Source organism: Polychytrium aggregatum (assembly GCF_025602895.1).
Source record: "Polychytrium aggregatum strain JEL109 chromosome Unknown BJ171scaffold_16, whole genome shotgun sequence".
NCBI lineage: Eukaryota > Fungi > Chytridiomycota > Chytridiomycetes > Polychytriales > Polychytrium > Polychytrium aggregatum.
Window position 1 is genome coordinate 224,807 of NW_026516218.1, and position 17,558 is coordinate 242,364.

Here is a 17,558-nt window from a genome sequence, read left to right on the forward strand (position 1 = left end):
GCCAGTCCAGCGCACTCGAGCCAGTCCAGCGCACTCGAGCCAGTCCAGCACACTCGAGCCAGTCCGGCGCACTCGAGCCAGTCCAGCGCACTCGAGCCAGTCCGGCGCACTCGAGCCAGTCCAGCACACTCGAGCCAGTCCAGCCAGCTTGTTCCTGGCGCCGTCCTCCCATCCGTTCTGCAGCTTTGCTTGATCCCACACCACCCACATCGATGCCGCCGCCAATCCGCCATGTGCTCCTGTCCAACGACGATGGACCGCCGGACCCGAGCCGCTCGCCATACATCAAGCCGTTCGTCTTGGCTTTTGCGGAGCATTTCGGATGCAAGATAACGTAGGCGTCGGCGTTTCATGGAACCCTTGCATCTGGAGGGCCACCACACATCGAGGGTCGGATTCATGCCTTCCAAGGGGGCTTCTGTCCCAGGCACGCTTGCTGATTCTGACTCCTGTTGCTCTTCCAATCTCGATTCTCTGGACGCCGGTCTCTTCTCTCATCGTCGTCGGATGTGAAGCGTATGCATTCCGGATCGCCAGCGCTCGTGGGTCGGCAAGGGCATCGATGTGCAACAGTGCACCGTCACCGGATCCTATTACGATCCTGTAACCGAGGCCGCGGTCTCGGAAGCCGCAGAGCCATCCGAATCCGATATGTGGACCCTGCTGAATGGTATGGAGCGCATCGGTGTCATTCGCCCGCATGCCTCTGCCGCGCTGCAATAGCGCAACCTGTCGGTGCAAGTTGGCCCACCGATTCGGCTCGGCGGGCACAAAACTGATACCCAAGCAATGCTTTATGTGCTGCCCGCCTCAGCGACGCCGTCTGCATGCGTCAACATTGCCCTGACGCATCTGGTCGACAGCAACGACATCGATCTGGTGATATCTGGTTCGTAGCCGCAACGGAGCCTTGACCTCTGCTGCTGTCCTTGCAACGAACCAACCCGTGTCTTATGCTGGCCACCAACGAGCAACCGGACTCTCATCCACCAGGTCCAAACTTTGGCCGCAACGCCTCGGTGGGCTCGACCTTGGCCTCTGGTACAATCGGCGCTGCCCTCGACGGCGCTGGCTTTGGGAAACGAGCGATTGCACTCAGGTGAGCAGCATTGCTCCGTTTCGCTTGGCTCAGCCGACGATCATGTACAGCAGCGGCGCTTGTCGAGCGGCGTGGCTATTTTATTGCCGTTTGAAGTGCAGGGCAGTCCTACAGCCAAATGTTCAAGAATGGCATTCGAGGCTTGAGTGAAGGCTCACGCCCTTCTGCTCGCATCCCAGCTTCTCATACTACTCGCCGCCGGCCGAGATCACCAAATCATCGATCGAGAATGCCTGTGCATGGTCGATCCAGATCATCGAGCATCTGTGGGCAACCTGGGCCGACTCGGTAGAGGTGTACAACGTCAACATCCCGTTGATTGTGCCGTCCCAGCCCGGCATGACGATTCCCCGTATCCACTACACCGACTTTCACGCCGAGGCATTCCCGATGTACAAGCGTGTTGCTGGCCCATCGCTGTGCTTTGAGTTTGCGCCAGACTTGCCGGGTCAGAACGGAGTCTCGCAAGGCTCGGATACTTGGTAAGAACCCGGCTCTATTCTCGGGCTCGTCTGCGGCTACGATGGGGGCCGCCCCCCCCCCTCGCTCAAGGGTGCACTCAGTACTATCCTTGGCTGATATGTCGCTTCTGCTCTCCAGGGCGGTCAACCAGCAATTGATCAGCATCACGCCAATGAAGAGCAGATACGAATGTGTGCGCGAGGAGCTCGAGCGTCGCCGTCGTCCTGGGTAGTCTGTGGCTGCACCGACACGTAGATACACACAATCGACATGCAGACAAGACCCGCCGTGCGAGCAGATTGAGCGCGGCCGCGGCCGAAGGACTCATATCGTGACCATCTGGATGGCATGATCTGTTGACAGCGGATCCGCGAGCAGCGATTGTGTGCCGCTGAGTAGTGTGGTGTGGACTATCAATTCTGAAACTGGGAAGATGTTGAGCGGATCTGAATTGGATCCAGCCGAGTCGATAGTTCGAAATGCTTCATGTTGATTCGGTTGTTATGCGATGCACTGTCACGAGCGTTGGACATGAATTTGGATCCTTTCGATGACGAGAAGGTGACAAGAGGGCAGATGCCAGTGTTCCGCGGCCCGTGGCTTCTTGATGCCTGTGCTGAGGATGGCTGTGCGATGGTTGAATTGGATCTGCATCTCCAGTCTGCACATTCCATTCGCAGAAACCGACAATGACAGTATTTATCGCAAATGCGATCATGCTCCTCATGGCCCACGTCCTCTGGCCCACTACTTTATTCTTCAACGCACTGCATTCATGGCACCCATTCTCATAGTCTGCTGGCTCCGGGCGATCTTCATGCGTTGCATACCGCGACCACGACCACAGGCGAGACAGGCTCATTGGTGTCGCTGCAACGATCTCCGTGATCGGATTCGACAGCAAATGGCGGCAGCAGATGGCGGCAGCAGATGGCGGCAGCAAGGACAAGCCTGTACCCGATTTCACATGGTATATAGACACTGTTTTCAGATGATCGAATCACTCGACTGCAATGCACACACTTGCTTTAGCCCCATAGACCAAACCATCCCCACGATTTGTTGGCGTCCTCAGCCTTTCTCACTTCTTCGGCTCTTCTTGCTTGCTCGGCTTTTCTTGCTTCTTCCTCGGCCCGTCTCCTTTCTTCTGCTGCTCTGGCGGTGGCTTTAATTCTCCTTGACTCTGCCTCGAGCCTCCTCGCTTCATCGGCCATTTTGGCTTCCTCGACCCTCAGGTCATGCTCCTCACCGATTCGCACTTGATTTTCGATATACGCCATCAGAGATGGACTCTCAAAGATTTCTGCTGCGCGAACTTGATCCTCGGGATAAGGCGAGCTTCTGAAGTACAGAGCAATGATAAACTGCTTTTCGGGACTGTGGTGGTGGGAAGGCTGGTGGGGAGTTAGTTGGGAATATGTGGCGTGGAATGCGAGTAGCTATTCTTACCAAGATGACAGTGGGGTGGTAGGGAGCTTTGGCTGTCCACACAATGGACAAGTGGAGAGAAAAGTCGCATCGACCGAATGGACGGGTTAATTTGATATTTTGGTTGCCGTGGCGGATCCATTGAAGCTGGTTTTTGATTTCGGCCCATTCGGACGATGCCAGTGGAATATGGCTGTTGGGTGTCGCCACTTTGTCTGGGTACTGTGAGGAGCGAACAAAATTGCCGCTTTGCCGAATCCAGAGGATTTCGCTACCACCATATTGACAAGACAGTATCGACTTGCTATCGGGGCGGATGACCAAGTCGCTTACGATGCTTGTGTGCCCTTCGAGAATTTGACTCAGACTGCAAGTGATCGAGTCCCAAATTTTGATGTCTGACGACAGAATGATTCCTTTCCTCTCAACAACCGCCACAAAGGTGCCATCAGGCGAGATTGCAGAGCGCAGTACCGCTCCATTGAAATCCGTGAAGGTTCTTTTGATCGCACCAGTGTTAGCATCCAGATGTTTGATCGTACAATCCGACTCAATAATCACAATTGTGTTGTTGTCGGGAGCGATTGTAATGGCTGCAACATTCGAGTGTCCTGAAAAGGCCGCTTTCAACTTGCCAGCAGCGACGTCCCACACCTTGATTTCTCCGTCGCTTGCAACCGAAGCAAACCAGGTGATGTCTGGTGAAATGGCAACCAGGCACACATCTCCCGTGTGTCCCTCGATCGATTCCACTGGGCTGTTCCAATGGTTCTTGACACCCATCGTTATCAGGAACGGAATCTTGGTCTCGAGTAAGGATGAATAGGTCTTGTAAATCGCCGTCTGCTTTGGTGTGAATGCATAACCCGAGTTGTACACCTGAGGCGCACTCGCAATGATCGGGTCGGCAAACTCCAACACGAACTTATGTACATCCGTGACTATCTCCTTGGAAGCTTTGTCGAATGTTTGGGCGGGAGTATGCAAGACAATTTCCTCAAGCAAGCCAATCTGATTGACCAGATCCGGGATCACACCGATGAGCGAGCCGCATTCAAGCCAGTAGAACACATGGCTTGAAAGGAAGATGACCAGGGAATCCACCAAGCCGGATGGCTGGTACTGTCGCCAGGTGTATCGGTCAAGTGATTCATCCATCAGGCACCAGACATAATGGGTGATCCAGTGGGCAACGCTGTATCGCAGTGATGGTGTGATCTTGGCTGCGACCTTGTTCTCGAGGTCAGGGATATTGTCGTGAAAGTCGTAGATCTCGCAGAGATTGATCACTGGCTCGTGCGAGAGGATTTCCAGCAGGCACTGGGAGGCGAACGCCATGTGAAACTTGGGGGAGACATGGAACGGTTCGCTGCCAGACTCATCTCCGAGAAGATATGCGACGATCGACTTGTGTTTCTGGGCCTTGGCCATTGAGCTGCCTTGCTTATCGCGGCTCAGTTTGCCGGGGTCGAGAACGGGGCCAAGTTCCTTGATGCGCCGACGGACGATTCGGATGTCGATGCCAAAGAGGTCAGCAATCATTCGGATGGTCAGAGGAGACTGCGATGTGGCAATGGCCGAGATGAACAAAGTGAGCTGCTGCTGGTGGCGGGACTGGGCATAGATATTGGTGAAGGCTCGTTGGTAGCTGGCACTATCGTTCTCGTTGGCGACGGCGAACCAGAGATCAAACTGGTCGTCATCCTCCTCGTCGGAATCGAAATCGGCATCGCCACCAAAGTTGAGCAGCTGCAGTGCGTCTGCCAGATTCTTGACGGGGACTGGCTTGGACGTGAGCACTGCAGCAGCCGGAGGTGTCCGGGGAGTCAATGGTTCGGGAAAGGACACCCTGGGAGCGGATACTTCTTGTGTTGGCTGGAACGACTCCAAGTGACGATGGGTGACGATAATGGGTCTCTGTTCTCCGTCTTGAACGGGATGGATCTCAGCAGGCTGGCGGAGGATGGCGAGAATCTCGGGAAACTTGGGTCGCATGGCGGGATCCTGGTGCCAACAGCGCTCGATGAGGGCATGAATGCCGCTGGGGATGTCGTCGAACTGCTTGGGTCGGTTGCCTCGGAGGACTTGAGACTCAATGACCCTCTCCCTCATTGGCTGACCGTCGGCGGTGACCCAGATGGGCCTGCAGTTGTTGAGGACCTCGTACATGGTGATGCCAAAGGCATAGACATCGGTAGCCTTTGACGATCCAACTGGATCGTCATAATCGAGCATCTCCGGAGCCATGTAGTCAAGGGTGCCGCCGGCTGGCTGGTCGCGGCGAGTGCGGTTGGCCGTGGCCGAGGTGTGCTTGGTGCGGGACATGCCAAAGTCAGTCACAACGGCACTGAATGTCCCATCCAGCAGCACGTTGAGGGACTTGAGGTCGCCGTGGACAATGTTGTTGCCGTGGAGATAGGCCATGCCAGAGGCGACTTGGTAGAGGAGCCGGACCTTCTCACTTATGGGACGAGGTTCAGGGGCGGTGGTAAAGTGGTTGTGGAGGGTGCCGTTGGGCATGAACGGAGAGACCATGAAGGGCTTGGTCGCGGTGTCGCAGGCACCAAGTAGTGGAAGGACATGGGGGTGACTGAGTCTGTGCCAGATGCCAATCTCACGGCCAAAGTCGGCGAGCTCGTTCTGGTTGTAGCCTCGATAGAGCTGTTTGACGGCGACAGGGGCGTCATAGTATGAGGCAGTAAAAACCTCACCGAACCCACCGGCTGCGAGTGGATTGGCAGACCGGTCGGTGATGGCATCAACGGGAATGTACCAGGGCCTGTCAGCCATTGGTGGAAGTGAGAGACGGGATGAGGACAGATGCGGGTGAATACAGACGTGACGAGGGGACAAGTTTGAAGAGGAATGGCGGAATGGCAACCTATTTATCGCCCAGAAATGGGTCTCCAGACGGTATGTCGGTATACCCATACCGACAAGTCAGCATCAGCCATGTGATGCTGTTGTCAGGATACCGATATACCAAGGAATTCGAATCAAGCCAGATCTCGACGCCTCGATAAACCAGTAACCGTCAGGAAGAGCTGCTGGGCGGAAATGAAGGGCTGTTTATATGGTAAGTTTGCAACTGTATTCCGCACTGGCTGACATCGGGGTGAACGCGGGAGGTGTGAGGTGCATTTGATTGGAAGCACCACGGATCGGGCACACGGGTCTTGGCAAGAAATGGGAATCGCTGTTCTTCGGCCTCAGTCATCACGGGATCCCATCCCCCAACGAGTGGCTTTTCTCGATGGAAGTGCACCGCGCTTGTCGGCCCGTGCTCTGCCTTCCATCAACAAGAATGCTCGCTGACATTCGCAGCCAACTCTACCACTGCCGCATCCACGGCCCCGACCACGACCTGTTCCTCTCATACAGAGTCGCCACCGATGCTGCCACCGTCCAGTCCCTCAAGGAGGTGCTGGTGGCTGTTGCCAAGCGTCGATATGGCCAAGACATTGCCATCTTTCACGACAAACGCTGCCTGGTCGACGCCAATGACTGGCGAGACGGCTTTCTCGGCGCCCTCCCCACCAGCAAGGCCGTCTTCCTCCTCCTCAGCAAAGCCTCGATGGACCTGATGAAGGACAAGGCACTCTCCGGCCAAGAGGACAATGTCGTCCTCGAAATCAAGACCGCCCTCGATCTCAAGGATGCCAAACGCTCCCTGCCTGTCCTTCCCCTCGGTATCGCCACCAAAAAAACCAAGGACGGCGTCGATGTCTTCACTCCCTTCCTGCCGTACATGGTGTCCCTCCCCGACGACCCTGCCTTTGCCTCGCTCAAGCAGACCCTCGGTAGAATTAACCAGATCCAATCCTTTGGCTTCCGTCCCGACCAGATGCACAAGCGAGTCTACCGCCTCCTCAATCTCATCCATCCAGTCCAAGTGGATGATAGCACTCGCCAGGTCCTCGACTCACTCTTTTGTGACTCCAAGTTCCGGGTCGATCCCGTCCACCTCGACACTCTGCTCAAGCAACTCACCCTGACTGGCCGCGCTGTCATCTCCGGCATGGGTGGCATGGGCAAGTCTGTCCTCGCCATCCAGATTCTGTTCTTCATGATGGGCACCCTCGACGTCAGCAACAAGAGCGACCTCCTCGCCATCAAAGACGAGACCATCGGTGTCGCCCCGCAGTACCGCCAGGTCTTCTGGCTCAACTGCTCGACCGAGTCGACTGCCATCGATGGGTTGTGCGAAGTGTTCGATGGCGCGGTTGAACCAGAGAAAGTCAAGAAGCACGCCGCCAAGTTCCTCGCCAACACTCACGGCTATCTCCTGGTGCTCGACAATGTCGATGACATCAACGTGGTCGATTCTGTGTTTGAGCACTCCAAGTCGGTCGGGTTCAGCGGCGATGTGGTGGTGACGACCCGGCTGGCCTCGCTGCCTCCTGGTGCATTCGCCAGTGCACTCAAAGCCAAGATCCCTGGCTACAAACATGACCCACTCCGTCTCGTCAACTGGGACGACTCCACCACACTCGACTACATCATGTCGTCGTCGCCAATGATTGTCCAGAGACTTGTGTCGGACGAAGCCAAGAAGTCCCTCGACAGCATCGTGGCCAAGATCAGTGGATATCCACTCGTCATCCAGACATTCATGACGTTCTACGAGAACAACGAGGTGCCGCTGTCCGATATCGAGCGGCTGTTCTCCAAGGTCCTCGAGGAGCAGGATGGCGAGGACGACACGCGATCGTCGCTCAAGGTGATTGTGGATCTATCGCTGGACTCGCTGATGAAGCGAGGGAATGAAGGTATCGAGGCAGCCAGGCTGTTCGGTGCAGTCAGTCTGGTGGCGCCGGCCAACATCCAGTTCGAGTTGATCAATGAGATTGCAGAGCAGTTGGAGCTCAAGACCGAGGGTGAGTTGCGAGTGGATCGGAGTGCAATTGATGTCAGTGCATGGAACTGATCAGTCGCCTGTCCACAGTGGCCGATCTGATCAAGATGGTGGTCCAGAGTGGTCTCCTCCGAAGTGGAGCCGAGGGACAGTACTCGACACACTCGCTCACCCAGCAAGTGGCTCGGGAGTATGTCCAGGCACACGATGAACTGAATGTCGAAGGAATCGAAGATGCAACTGGTGAAACACTGCTCGCGTTGACTGAGTCGCTGTTGGTTGATGCTTATCCGTTTACGGAGCATCTCGAAGCGTTCGCATCTGTGGTGGCAGAGAAAGGCTATACCAAGGACGTCCACCAAGAAACCGAATATCGCATTGCCCGGATGGCCGATAGCCGTGGTTATTACATTCGCGCCAAGGAACTGTATGAACAACATCTTGTCAAGTGTATTGCGTTTTACGGTACACAAGATCACCCCAATGTCGCCACCACGATCAATTGCCTCGGTGACGTCGCCTCCTCCCAAGGCAGCTACGAGGTCGCCCTCAAGCACTACCAGGAGACACTCGATATCTATACCGAGATATATGGCACACGAGAGCACCCCTCAGTCGCCACAACGATCCACTGTATGGGCAATGTCGCCGACTCCCAAGGCAATTACGAACTGGCCGAAGCTCTCTACCTCGAGGCATTGAATATCTTTGTCGAGACCTTCAATACTCGACAGCATGAACAGGTTGCTTGGACCCTCGATGCTCACGGCAAGCTCAAGTATCTCCAAGGCCATCTTTCCGAGGCGCAGATCATGCTCCAGGAAGCCTTGGACATTCTCATATCTGTCTACAAAACACAAAGGCATCCTGAGATCGCAGCGACACTGAAAACCCTGGGTGACGTGTCCAATGCTCAAGGGGAATATGCAAGTGCACTCAACTTGTACCAGGAGGCTCTGGACATTTGGAGCCAGACCATCAAGAATCCCGAGCACAAAGATATCAAGGAAGTTACATTCAGCATAGCTGATACTGACAACAAGATTCGCCAACAATCTCATATTGTCACATCATCGTATCAGGATTTCTCTCACATGAAGGGGACTGCACATAGTCGAAGTAATCAGGACTGCCTCATTATGTAGAAGCATGCTCATTCTCTCAAGACCCTTTCCCACTTGTGCAAAACGGATGTTCCAGAATCAAAGCAGAGGGGGCACTGTACCTTACTCTGGTATCAGAGGCTTGAAGCCTGCTGAACTTCCGTAGACGGGAGTGGGCATGCAGCTGTGAGAATGTTTCTCGTCCCGGTTGGCAATCGTTTTGATTTGGTTGGTTTGAGAAGCAGAATCTTGGAAATACTCAGTTAATTTCCTGTGGCGATGATTAACTGGCGTTCATGTTGCGATTCGAGAGTCCCCCGAATGCATTCGGCCCTCTGAACAGCTGTATATTCTTGATGTCCATGGAAATCGGGATCCCTCGGATTCTCGTCCCCTTGGACACACTATTTGGTCATGGCGTGTTCAGGACCCGGAATAACAACGGCAATTCTGACCTCGAGCAGAGAGTGTTCCGTTTCGCTTCGGAGGTGTTGCGAGTATGAAATCGCGATTGGTTATTCCGTTGTTACATTTGGCCCTCCCGCCAATTGAGCAGCTTTCATCACCCGTGGGCTTCATGCAGAGATCCATCACCATGCAGCCCCAATACTCATTCAAACGCCCCCTGACATTGTCGTAAATGCGCTGGATCCAAGACCAGCTGCCGGACAGTATAGAATCGCGACGTCAATGCGGCGCGCAACATGATCACAGTGCGCAGGTCGATTGTGGAGACCGGAGAGCGACCGGTGGTCTTCATTCGGAGACTGCCAAAGTGATCTGTTCTATTTCTTATAGCTTTGCTTGACGCCAGCACATTACATACTACGCCGGCAGATGGGTTGTGGGCAGGTGTCCCATTCCCCCCTGAATACAGTGTACCGAGCTGGCCAACACAACCATGCAGATGGCACTCTCGCATCCCGCAATGAAGGCATCCCTGACGTGTTGCTTTGGGAGGATTGGCTGGGCCAGCAGACATGCTTTGTATATCATCATTCCAGTCGATGAGGTGGTAATGAATGTCACGCCCCAGTCGAGTGCAGCGGCGACTTTTCTCTGACCCGATCGCATATCCAGGCATCGGCCACCGTGTCTGGAATCGCATCTGCCGTTGCATTTGCCGCCGTATCTGCCGCTGCATCCGCACTGTCCATGTCACATCCCTTTCTGGCCCTTGATCTCTCTCCGCCGATCGTGCGCTCGGAGCGAAGCTCCTCCGAATCACGGAACCGGCCTCCAAGCACTTATGCTGTCGACCCCAGCGGCAGCGACGACGAGCAGTCCTGTCGGCTGAGCTCTCCATCTTGCCTACATCCTGCTCCAACCTCGGCCGGGGTTTCGCCCATCGCTCGCCATCGGCAAGATGCGCATGTCTACCACGATCTTCTGACCAAGATCCACACCGCCCTCGGTCCTTCGATCCCAAGTCCAGCAGCACCCACATCCCACAGCAACTGGCAAGTGTCAGATGGGCTCGCAGCGACACCGCATCCTTCAAGCCTGTCAGCCGGGCAGCACAGTCCTGATGGCTCGAGCAGCAGCATCAAAATTGATTTGGAGGCAGCCGCCCCGTCGTTGCCGTCATCCCGTTCGGCTATAGCTTCGCTGCTTGAAACGATCAAACAGGCGATCGAAAACGACCCTCCTCCAGTGCTTCCGTCGAATGCCCCCGACCCTCAGCCCCGCCTTGCAGCCAAGCCTCCACGCTCTTCGACCCTGAGCCAGCCGCCTGCTGCTCCAGCAAGGCAGCGGCCTCCGCTTGGGCCCTCGAACCAGCCTGGCCTCCAGGCGGCCACCCCGCCTGTGTCCATGCCAAGGGAGATCGACAGCCTATTCTTATCGCATCTGCAAGCCACAGGGCCTCGAATAGCGATGCCTCGAATCGAGTACGAGTCGTTTGTCTCTGAAGCCACCGAGGACACCCTAACTGAGGTAAGTGCTCCGGCTGTGGGGCTGTGGGGGCTGGAGGGACGGCGCTGGTTGGGAGGAGGCGGATCTCGGTGCTGTCGCGATGATCCGAAGCATGGCGGCTATTCGACGCGGCCATCAAATACCAACAGCCCTGTTCGATTGATCCCGGCCGCGGCCGCCTGCAGCGGAGGCTCGAGGCCATCCTGCGCAGATACTCGGGCAAGTAGGACCATATCCCCACCGTCGTCGCCACCGTCGTCGCCGTCGCCGTCGCCGCACGTTGCGTCGATGGTGGAGGATTCAGCCCGATGGCACCAGCAGGCGTGTGCCTGGTCGTGACTGGTTGCTTGGCCAAGGTCCTGCCGCTGCTGCCGAGACAGCGACTCTCGCAGCTCACGCAACCTGAACATGCTGTTCCCGGACCAAATGAGGTGGGGGCCACCGGATCACAATAGCGGCCGCTGCACTCCCGGCCGACTCCCACGAGATCCCAAGACAGCCTGAATCGGCATCATCCGTTCCGCCATGTGACCGGTCTCATGCACCATGGAGCTGGAGTCGGGGGTGTTGGCTGTGGAAGGCGGCTGCTGTCCTCTTGGTCGCTCTTGCCGAGAACAAACAATCCAACGAGCCCCAGCCAGGCAATGCTCACATCGTCTGCAGCCAGCGTCCGAGCCCGGAGCGATGGAGAATCGCGGGCCGCGATGCCGACAACAACCCTGGCCGTTGGGGTTATGGCCGGTGGCGCCATGCCCATGCGAGTGCTGCTCTGTTGCGAATGGTGTCAGGATCAAACAGCGCGACGGCTGCACTTGACTGCCGGGCTATGCGCTGGTGCATTGCCGTAATATCGCCGGGCATGCTCAGGCGATCACATTCTTTCTCTGGGTGTCCAGGACAGCACTCTCGTCCGCAACCCTCCCTCGGCTCGGCTCCTCCCCTTCCTCCCCCCCCCGCCACATATATCGCCGACTGCCGGCCCCGCCAGGGATGCGGGACTCGAACAGAACCGCCTTCCGCCAACGCTTGCACCCTATTGAGGGTGTCCATTCCGACGAAAAAGGCGGGAAAGCCCACCGACGCTCGCCTTGCCTCGGTCGACATCCGACTGCCGACCCTGGCCCAGGAGTAATCCGCCGCCTCATTCTCGGACCATCCGACACCAATCCCTCTGTCGACCGCCGACCTTTCCAGGCACCTTTTGGTCTGCCCTCTCAAGCCGGCCGCTGCAAGCAAAAGGCGACTCGTTCGTCTACCGTCCGTCCATTCATCTGCTGTCCATCATCCATTTGGCGCTCGCACTCATGTCGAATCTCATATGCTCGAATGACATCTTCAGCACGCTCCCTTTGGAAATCCTGATACGGATCCTCAAGTGCCTATCCACAATCCATTCGCATCTCATTTTTTCGTCGCTCTGTCGCCGGTCGCGGCATCTGCTGCTGATGCCCGAGTTCCAGCGATCCTTTGCCGAGTTCGTGTATCAGTCCGGGCGGCCGCCAAAGCCCGATCCCATCTACGGCCACCTCGTCTTCAACCACAATCCATATGCCTTTAGCGACTTGCCGGCGATGAGGAAGCTGTTCCTCAGGAGCCCGGTGAGCTACTTTGCGCAGGTGGGCCATCCCATGATCGTCAAAGCCCTGGTCCAGGACGGCCGCTTCGACGTCAACCATGAGAACGGCAATCCGATCTGCCTCGCTGCACGGTACGGCCGCCTCGACACCCTCCGCATCCTCGTCGGCTACGGCGCCGATATCCATGCCCAAGATGACTATCCGCTGAAGATGGCGGCTTGGTACGGCCACTTTGCCGTCGTCTCGTTCCTGCTGCAGAAGGGCGCCAACGTCCATGCCGGGCGCGACCACTCCCTGGCCATGGCGAGCTGCAACGGGCACATTGATATTGTCCGGCTCCTGCTCAAGCACGGCGCCGATGCCCATGCAGACCGGAGCTTTGCCTTGCGCCTGGCCGTCTCGACATTTCACTTTGACATTGCAAAGATCTTGCTCGAGGCCGGAGCCGACGCCCACGTCGGCAACGATTTGGCCATGCGCATGGCCACGATGAAGCGGGACTATGACATGATCAACTACCTGGTCAACTTTGAGAGGCGCAACTCAAAGCAGACCAACGACAATGCGCTCTCAGTCGCCACCTTTTCGATCGCTACGACCAGCGCTTTGGTTCACACAGCTCCTCTGGCGCCAGCCTCCCCGACAACTCCCACAACTCCCACAGCTCACATTATGCCAGGCTCTCCCATCACCCCAGTCTCGCCCACCTCGCCTGCCGTCTCATTCGCATCAACCGCGCTGGCCAGCGCCTCCACAAGCACTCGATCGAAAACCGCCACGCGGCGGTCTTCGTTCAGCTGGGCCATGGCCCTCTTTGAGCCTCCGCGGCCCCAAGGAAATCCGTCAAAATCGCAATAAGGTCGAAGCGTCTCTGCCCCCATGATGAGCTGGACGACAGCGGAGGAGCTCCTACGACCTTGTCAGCAGCCCAATGCGACGATGCGGATCGGCGGTGTTTGGTGCAAGTGGCGATCGTCTTCCTGGTGTCCATCTCGGAACCTGGCAAGAGGAAAGCGCCCGAGGCCGTGGGTATGACGATATCCATGACGATATCCGTGACGATGTCCACGACGATGTCTCTGCCCAGGTCCATGTTAATCGTCTCTGTATCCCCAGCGCCCATGTTGAATCGTCTCTGTATCCCCAGCGCCCATGTACACATCCATGTTTTGCCCCTTCCCCACCTGCCTCTTTGCAGAACTGTACTATATTTGCACCATCACCTGTGTGTCCTCGCCAAAAGCACCTGTTTCTGGACACTGGTTCGTTCCGCTTCATCAATACTCGACGATTCAGCCAGGGTTAATGACGTCCGCCTCGATATCACGCACCGGCTCTCCACACAGGCCCTTGTCCTTCTGCATCTTGGCCGATATTTCTGGCAACAGCCATTCCAGAAAACCCCCGGCAGTATCATCCTTTTCTGGCATCAGAAGCCTGAAGCCCGCTGAACTTGTGCGGGCCTCAGCGGGGCAGCGACTGTTTCTGGTTCTGGTTGGCAATCCCTTGGGTTATGTTGGTTTGGGAAGCATGGTCTTGAATGCACCCGGTCGATCTCTTGTGGCGACGATCGACTGGCGTACCGGTCTCAAAATAGTCGGCCTTCTCTAGTCGCTTGGCTTGCGGGCGCTGTGAGCACACCATCTGGTCATGGCTGCGATAAGGGTGGGTCTGTATTCAGGGCCAGATATTGGCAGCAACCCCGGACTCAAAACAGGGTGTTCCGTTTCAACGTGGGTGCGCTGTGCAGTCCATGCTGGCACCCATGCAGGGTATTCAGAACAAAGGTCAAATGCTCCCTTGCTAGCGGTAGTTCGGATGTGCTGCGTCTGGGCCAATGTGGTCGCCATCACACTGCAAGCCATCGGGCTGCCGCATTCTGTAGCCCGTCGCTGCCTTCGTCCTTGTTTGCGAATGCATGCAATTCTCCATCAGTACCGTTTATTCAAGGCCGTGCCTCCAAAGACGGATACGGCGTCGATAATTGACGGCATCGGCGGAGCAGGCGAACAGTCGATGGTCGTCCATTCATGAGCGCTGCTTGAGCCCTGGTGATATGCTGGCACTGCCACACTGCCAATTTGCTCGTGCCTGTGCTTCGTGGATCCGTTACTCGACAGTAAAACAAGCATCGATTGCAGGTCGCTTCAGCTGTCATTCAGCACCGAGATGCCTCTATTTGGCGACTGGATTGGGTATCCTGCCACAGCCATCATGCAGGCGGTGTTGGTGCTTCTCCCTCAGGCGGCTTCTCAGACCCTTCGGCTCCCTCAGCTTCTTCGGGCTCCTTGCGCTTCTTTCGCTCGCCCAGCGGGGCAAAATTAGGGTTGTGCTTTGCAACGCTCGTGCTACGTGGCCAAATGTACACCATCAGGTCACAGCACATGAAGAGTCACACCCAACAAGCTTCATCCGATTCAGGAGCATTGAGAGACTGTGTCGTACATCACACTTGCATACAGCAAGTCTTCTCCCTGGGCTGGTTTGCAAAGTACATACCTCTGCTGCTGCTGCTCAGCCCATTCCTGCAGATCAAGCTGGGGCTCGTCCTCGCTCTCGTCTTCGGGGCGATTGAGTTCTTCGCTGACTTGCTTCCATTTATCCAGCAACATGGCCTAAAACGGACCATTTTTGGAATCGGGGAGGCGGATGAATGGGGAGGCGGATGAATGGGGAGGCGGATGAATGGGGAGTGGATGAATGGGGAGGTGGAAACAAACACGGGCTCAAAGATCAGTCTCGATTGCAACCCACGCCACTTTGTGTTGGATGACAGATAGGATGACGGCGGAGAGGAGCGATGCAGTGACAGTAGTTTACCGTCGAGGATTTGACATGTGCTCGCTTGACCTTCTTGACCAGCCTTTTGATGGGTGGCGATGCGGCAGCACCGACATGCTGGCTCCCGCCTGGTGACGGCGCCTCACCATCCGACATGTCCATGTCCTCGCCTGCTCCCTGAGCGTCCGTCGACGGGGGTGGCGGAGGCGGAGGAGGGGCAATGTGATCGTCTGGGGGCGGCGGCGGCGGCGGCTCGGCGGTGGAGGGGAGTCCCTGCTCAGGTAGAGTCCAAGAGGTCAAGCCCTGTGTTATGGCCAAGACAAAGCCGGTGAGTCGCGAACTGTGATCGCTTCGACGATCGCCACATAGATGCCGGCCCACCATCGATCCAAGAAGCTATCGCTGTGGACACACAAGAACAGAGCACCGCACAGCAGCTGCTAATGTGCTGTCACGGCACGGCAGCACAGCAACGGGCTGGCTATTCGATGCTTACCGTGGACTCTTGGATGTAGTAGTACGTCATGCTGCTTGCGTCCCAGATGGCTCTCCAGGTTGCTGGGGCAGCATACGCTGTAGAACGAAATCATGAGTATGAGACGCGATGGATACTGTCGATCGACAAGCTCCCGCTTTCTTGAGGCTGAACGACCCAAGAAGACCAAAGCAAAGTAAAGCACAGCAAAGCACAGCAGCTTGAGCAGACTTTGATAAACAGAGCAAAAGCAGCGGCTGCCATGTCCCGATGATCAACGACAGCGTCCACAGCCAATGCCAGTTTCCGCAGCCAAAGATAGCACCCGCAGCCAAAGAAAGACAGATGCATACCTTCGAGCGAAGCAACAACAGCTTCCCAATGCGTCGTGATCTCGGCAAAGTATCCGTCCTTCAGGGCGCCCTTGCCCCAATCCCAGCGCCGGACGGCGTACTCTTTCTTGCAGACTCGGATTTTTTCCTTTTCGTCGTTTGTAAACGCGCCCGGCATCAGTACGAGAGCATCGAGCTTGGCGAGGACTGCTCCCGAGGTATGCTCGAGATGTGAGTTGGCTGGTGGAGGCTGCATCGGAGTTTGGAAGGAGTAAGGCGTGGGTCTGAAAAATATCGATGCCCCGGGACGCGGGTGGAGGAGAGCACTCGGGGATTCAGGAAAGGGAGATGCCCACAAGGTCGAGCCGGTGGTCCAGTTCCAGTAGATCCACGTTTCCGAGTTCTCGTCCCAGAATGGCTCCCACTGGCCGTGCGGGTTGGCCTCGGTCGGGGCTTGGATGCACTCGGTCGCCGAGGCCGACTGGGTTTCAGCAAATGGCATGAGAGGGGCAGAGCTTCCGTGGCCGACAGCGCCTGACTGGATTCCAAACAATAGATTACTGTCCATTGCTGTGCTGGTGCCGATGGAAGGGTCGGGCCGGGTATGGTCGAGAGCGACGGCAGCGGCAGCCTCGTCTTTGAACGGAACATCGCTTGGCTCTGGTGCAAGGGCAAAGGAAAGAAACGACGGCATTTGGGCTCTGTTAGCTCGGACCCGTTGAGATTGAGCCTGGACGAGCGACCCGCAGGATTGCCAGTCGATCAGAGATGCTGCTGGGGCGGGGAGCCAAACGCACTCGGGATGCCAAAGGCAACAACTGGACATATCAAGTCCTTTGGCTGTCAGAGGACGCTGTCGCAGAACGCTGCAAACTGCAAAAGGACGTGAGTGGCGTTGGAGAAGCGTAGCTTGAGTCTTATCAGGCTTTGCTGCTCAGATTCCTCGGCTCAGACTCGGTTGCGCATATTCCGTTGCATGACAGAGAGCCTATATAGATCGTGTGGCTGGGCTGGTTGAGGAGGATACTGGCGGTCCACTGCTTGGGCGGACTGCCTGATGGGCTCGGCTGACGCATTCACGAAAGCTGTAACTCCCGCCATCGAAATCGGAGAGTCGCAGGACAGCGATCTTCTGCAGACAACGGCAAGTGGAAGCGGGATGCCTATGCTTGCTCAGTGCCTCACTTGGTGACTCGAAATATCGGCCGCAAAACGGGGGTCCTTCAACTGACCTGTGGATACGGAGACCCGGCCCGCACCGTCGGCCGACAGGAAGCCTTGTGTTTGCAGCAGAGGGCTGTTGGCGTTATGGCTGTCGCTGGCGACGGCTTCATTGCCACTATTATCGCTGTCGTCGTCGTCGTCCGAGTACATGCTCAGACTAAGCAGAGGGTTGATGCTCTTGGACACCGGTGCAGGCTCCGGCTTGGGTGCAGGCAACGGACGCCGTCGCTTCGGCGGATCGATCGCGAGAACTATTCTCCTTGACATGTCTGGAGCACGGGCTGGGATGATGCCGATGGCGACAGGGT

General features: G+C 56.6%; 6 protein-coding genes across 6 annotated transcripts; 4 read left to right on the forward strand and 2 right to left on the reverse strand.

The window, feature by feature from the left end:
- The first annotated feature begins 191 nt into the window (after positions 1-191).
- Positions 192-1,884, forward strand: BJ171DRAFT_81952 (survival protein sure-like phosphatase/nucleotidase). The gene is made up of 6 exons (XM_053115905.1): positions 192-334; positions 516-670; positions 815-889; positions 994-1,099; positions 1,279-1,581; positions 1,700-1,884. Exons 1-6 carry the CDS (start codon positions 213-215, stop codon positions 1,791-1,793), a joined length of 855 nt encoding a protein of 284 aa, XP_052967102.1. The 5' UTR covers positions 192-212; the 3' UTR covers positions 1,794-1,884.
- Positions 1,885-4,939: 3,055 nt separating this feature from the next.
- Positions 4,940-5,779, reverse strand: BJ171DRAFT_423527 (kinase-like domain-containing protein; the record flags this gene model as incomplete). The annotated part of the gene is made up of 1 exon (XM_053107603.1): positions 4,940-5,779. A coding segment is annotated over one exon (840 nt), but the record flags the coding sequence as incomplete, so codon positions are not given.
- Positions 5,780-7,967: 2,188 nt separating this feature from the next.
- BJ171DRAFT_502724 (uncharacterized protein) lies at positions 7,968-9,407 on the forward strand. The gene has a single exon (XM_053110788.1). It carries the CDS (start codon positions 8,231-8,233, stop codon positions 8,987-8,989), a length of 759 nt encoding a protein of 252 aa, XP_052967104.1. The 5' UTR covers positions 7,968-8,230; the 3' UTR covers positions 8,990-9,407.
- Positions 9,408-10,018: 611 nt separating this feature from the next.
- Positions 10,019-11,364, forward strand: BJ171DRAFT_82014 (uncharacterized protein). The gene is made up of 2 exons (XM_053115906.1): positions 10,019-10,882; positions 11,047-11,364. Exons 1-2 carry the CDS (start codon positions 10,103-10,105, stop codon positions 11,086-11,088), a joined length of 822 nt encoding a protein of 273 aa, XP_052967105.1. The 5' UTR covers positions 10,019-10,102; the 3' UTR covers positions 11,089-11,364.
- Positions 11,365-12,480: 1,116 nt separating this feature from the next.
- BJ171DRAFT_402230 (ankyrin repeat-containing protein) lies at positions 12,481-12,894 on the forward strand (the record flags this gene model as incomplete). Its single annotated transcript, XM_053107216.1, has 1 exon — positions 12,481-12,894. A coding segment is annotated over one exon (414 nt), but the record flags the coding sequence as incomplete, so codon positions are not given.
- A 1,756-nt stretch (positions 12,895-14,650) lies between these two features.
- BJ171DRAFT_581239 (uncharacterized protein) lies at positions 14,651-17,517 on the reverse strand (the record flags this gene model as incomplete). Its single annotated transcript, XM_053114090.1, has 6 exons — positions 14,651-14,786; positions 14,938-15,053; positions 15,259-15,522; positions 15,716-15,792; positions 16,048-16,686; positions 17,259-17,517. 6 exons carry the CDS (start codon positions 17,515-17,517, stop codon positions 14,651-14,653), a joined length of 1,491 nt encoding a protein of 496 aa, XP_052967107.1.
- Between the last annotated feature and the right edge of the window lie 41 nt (positions 17,518-17,558).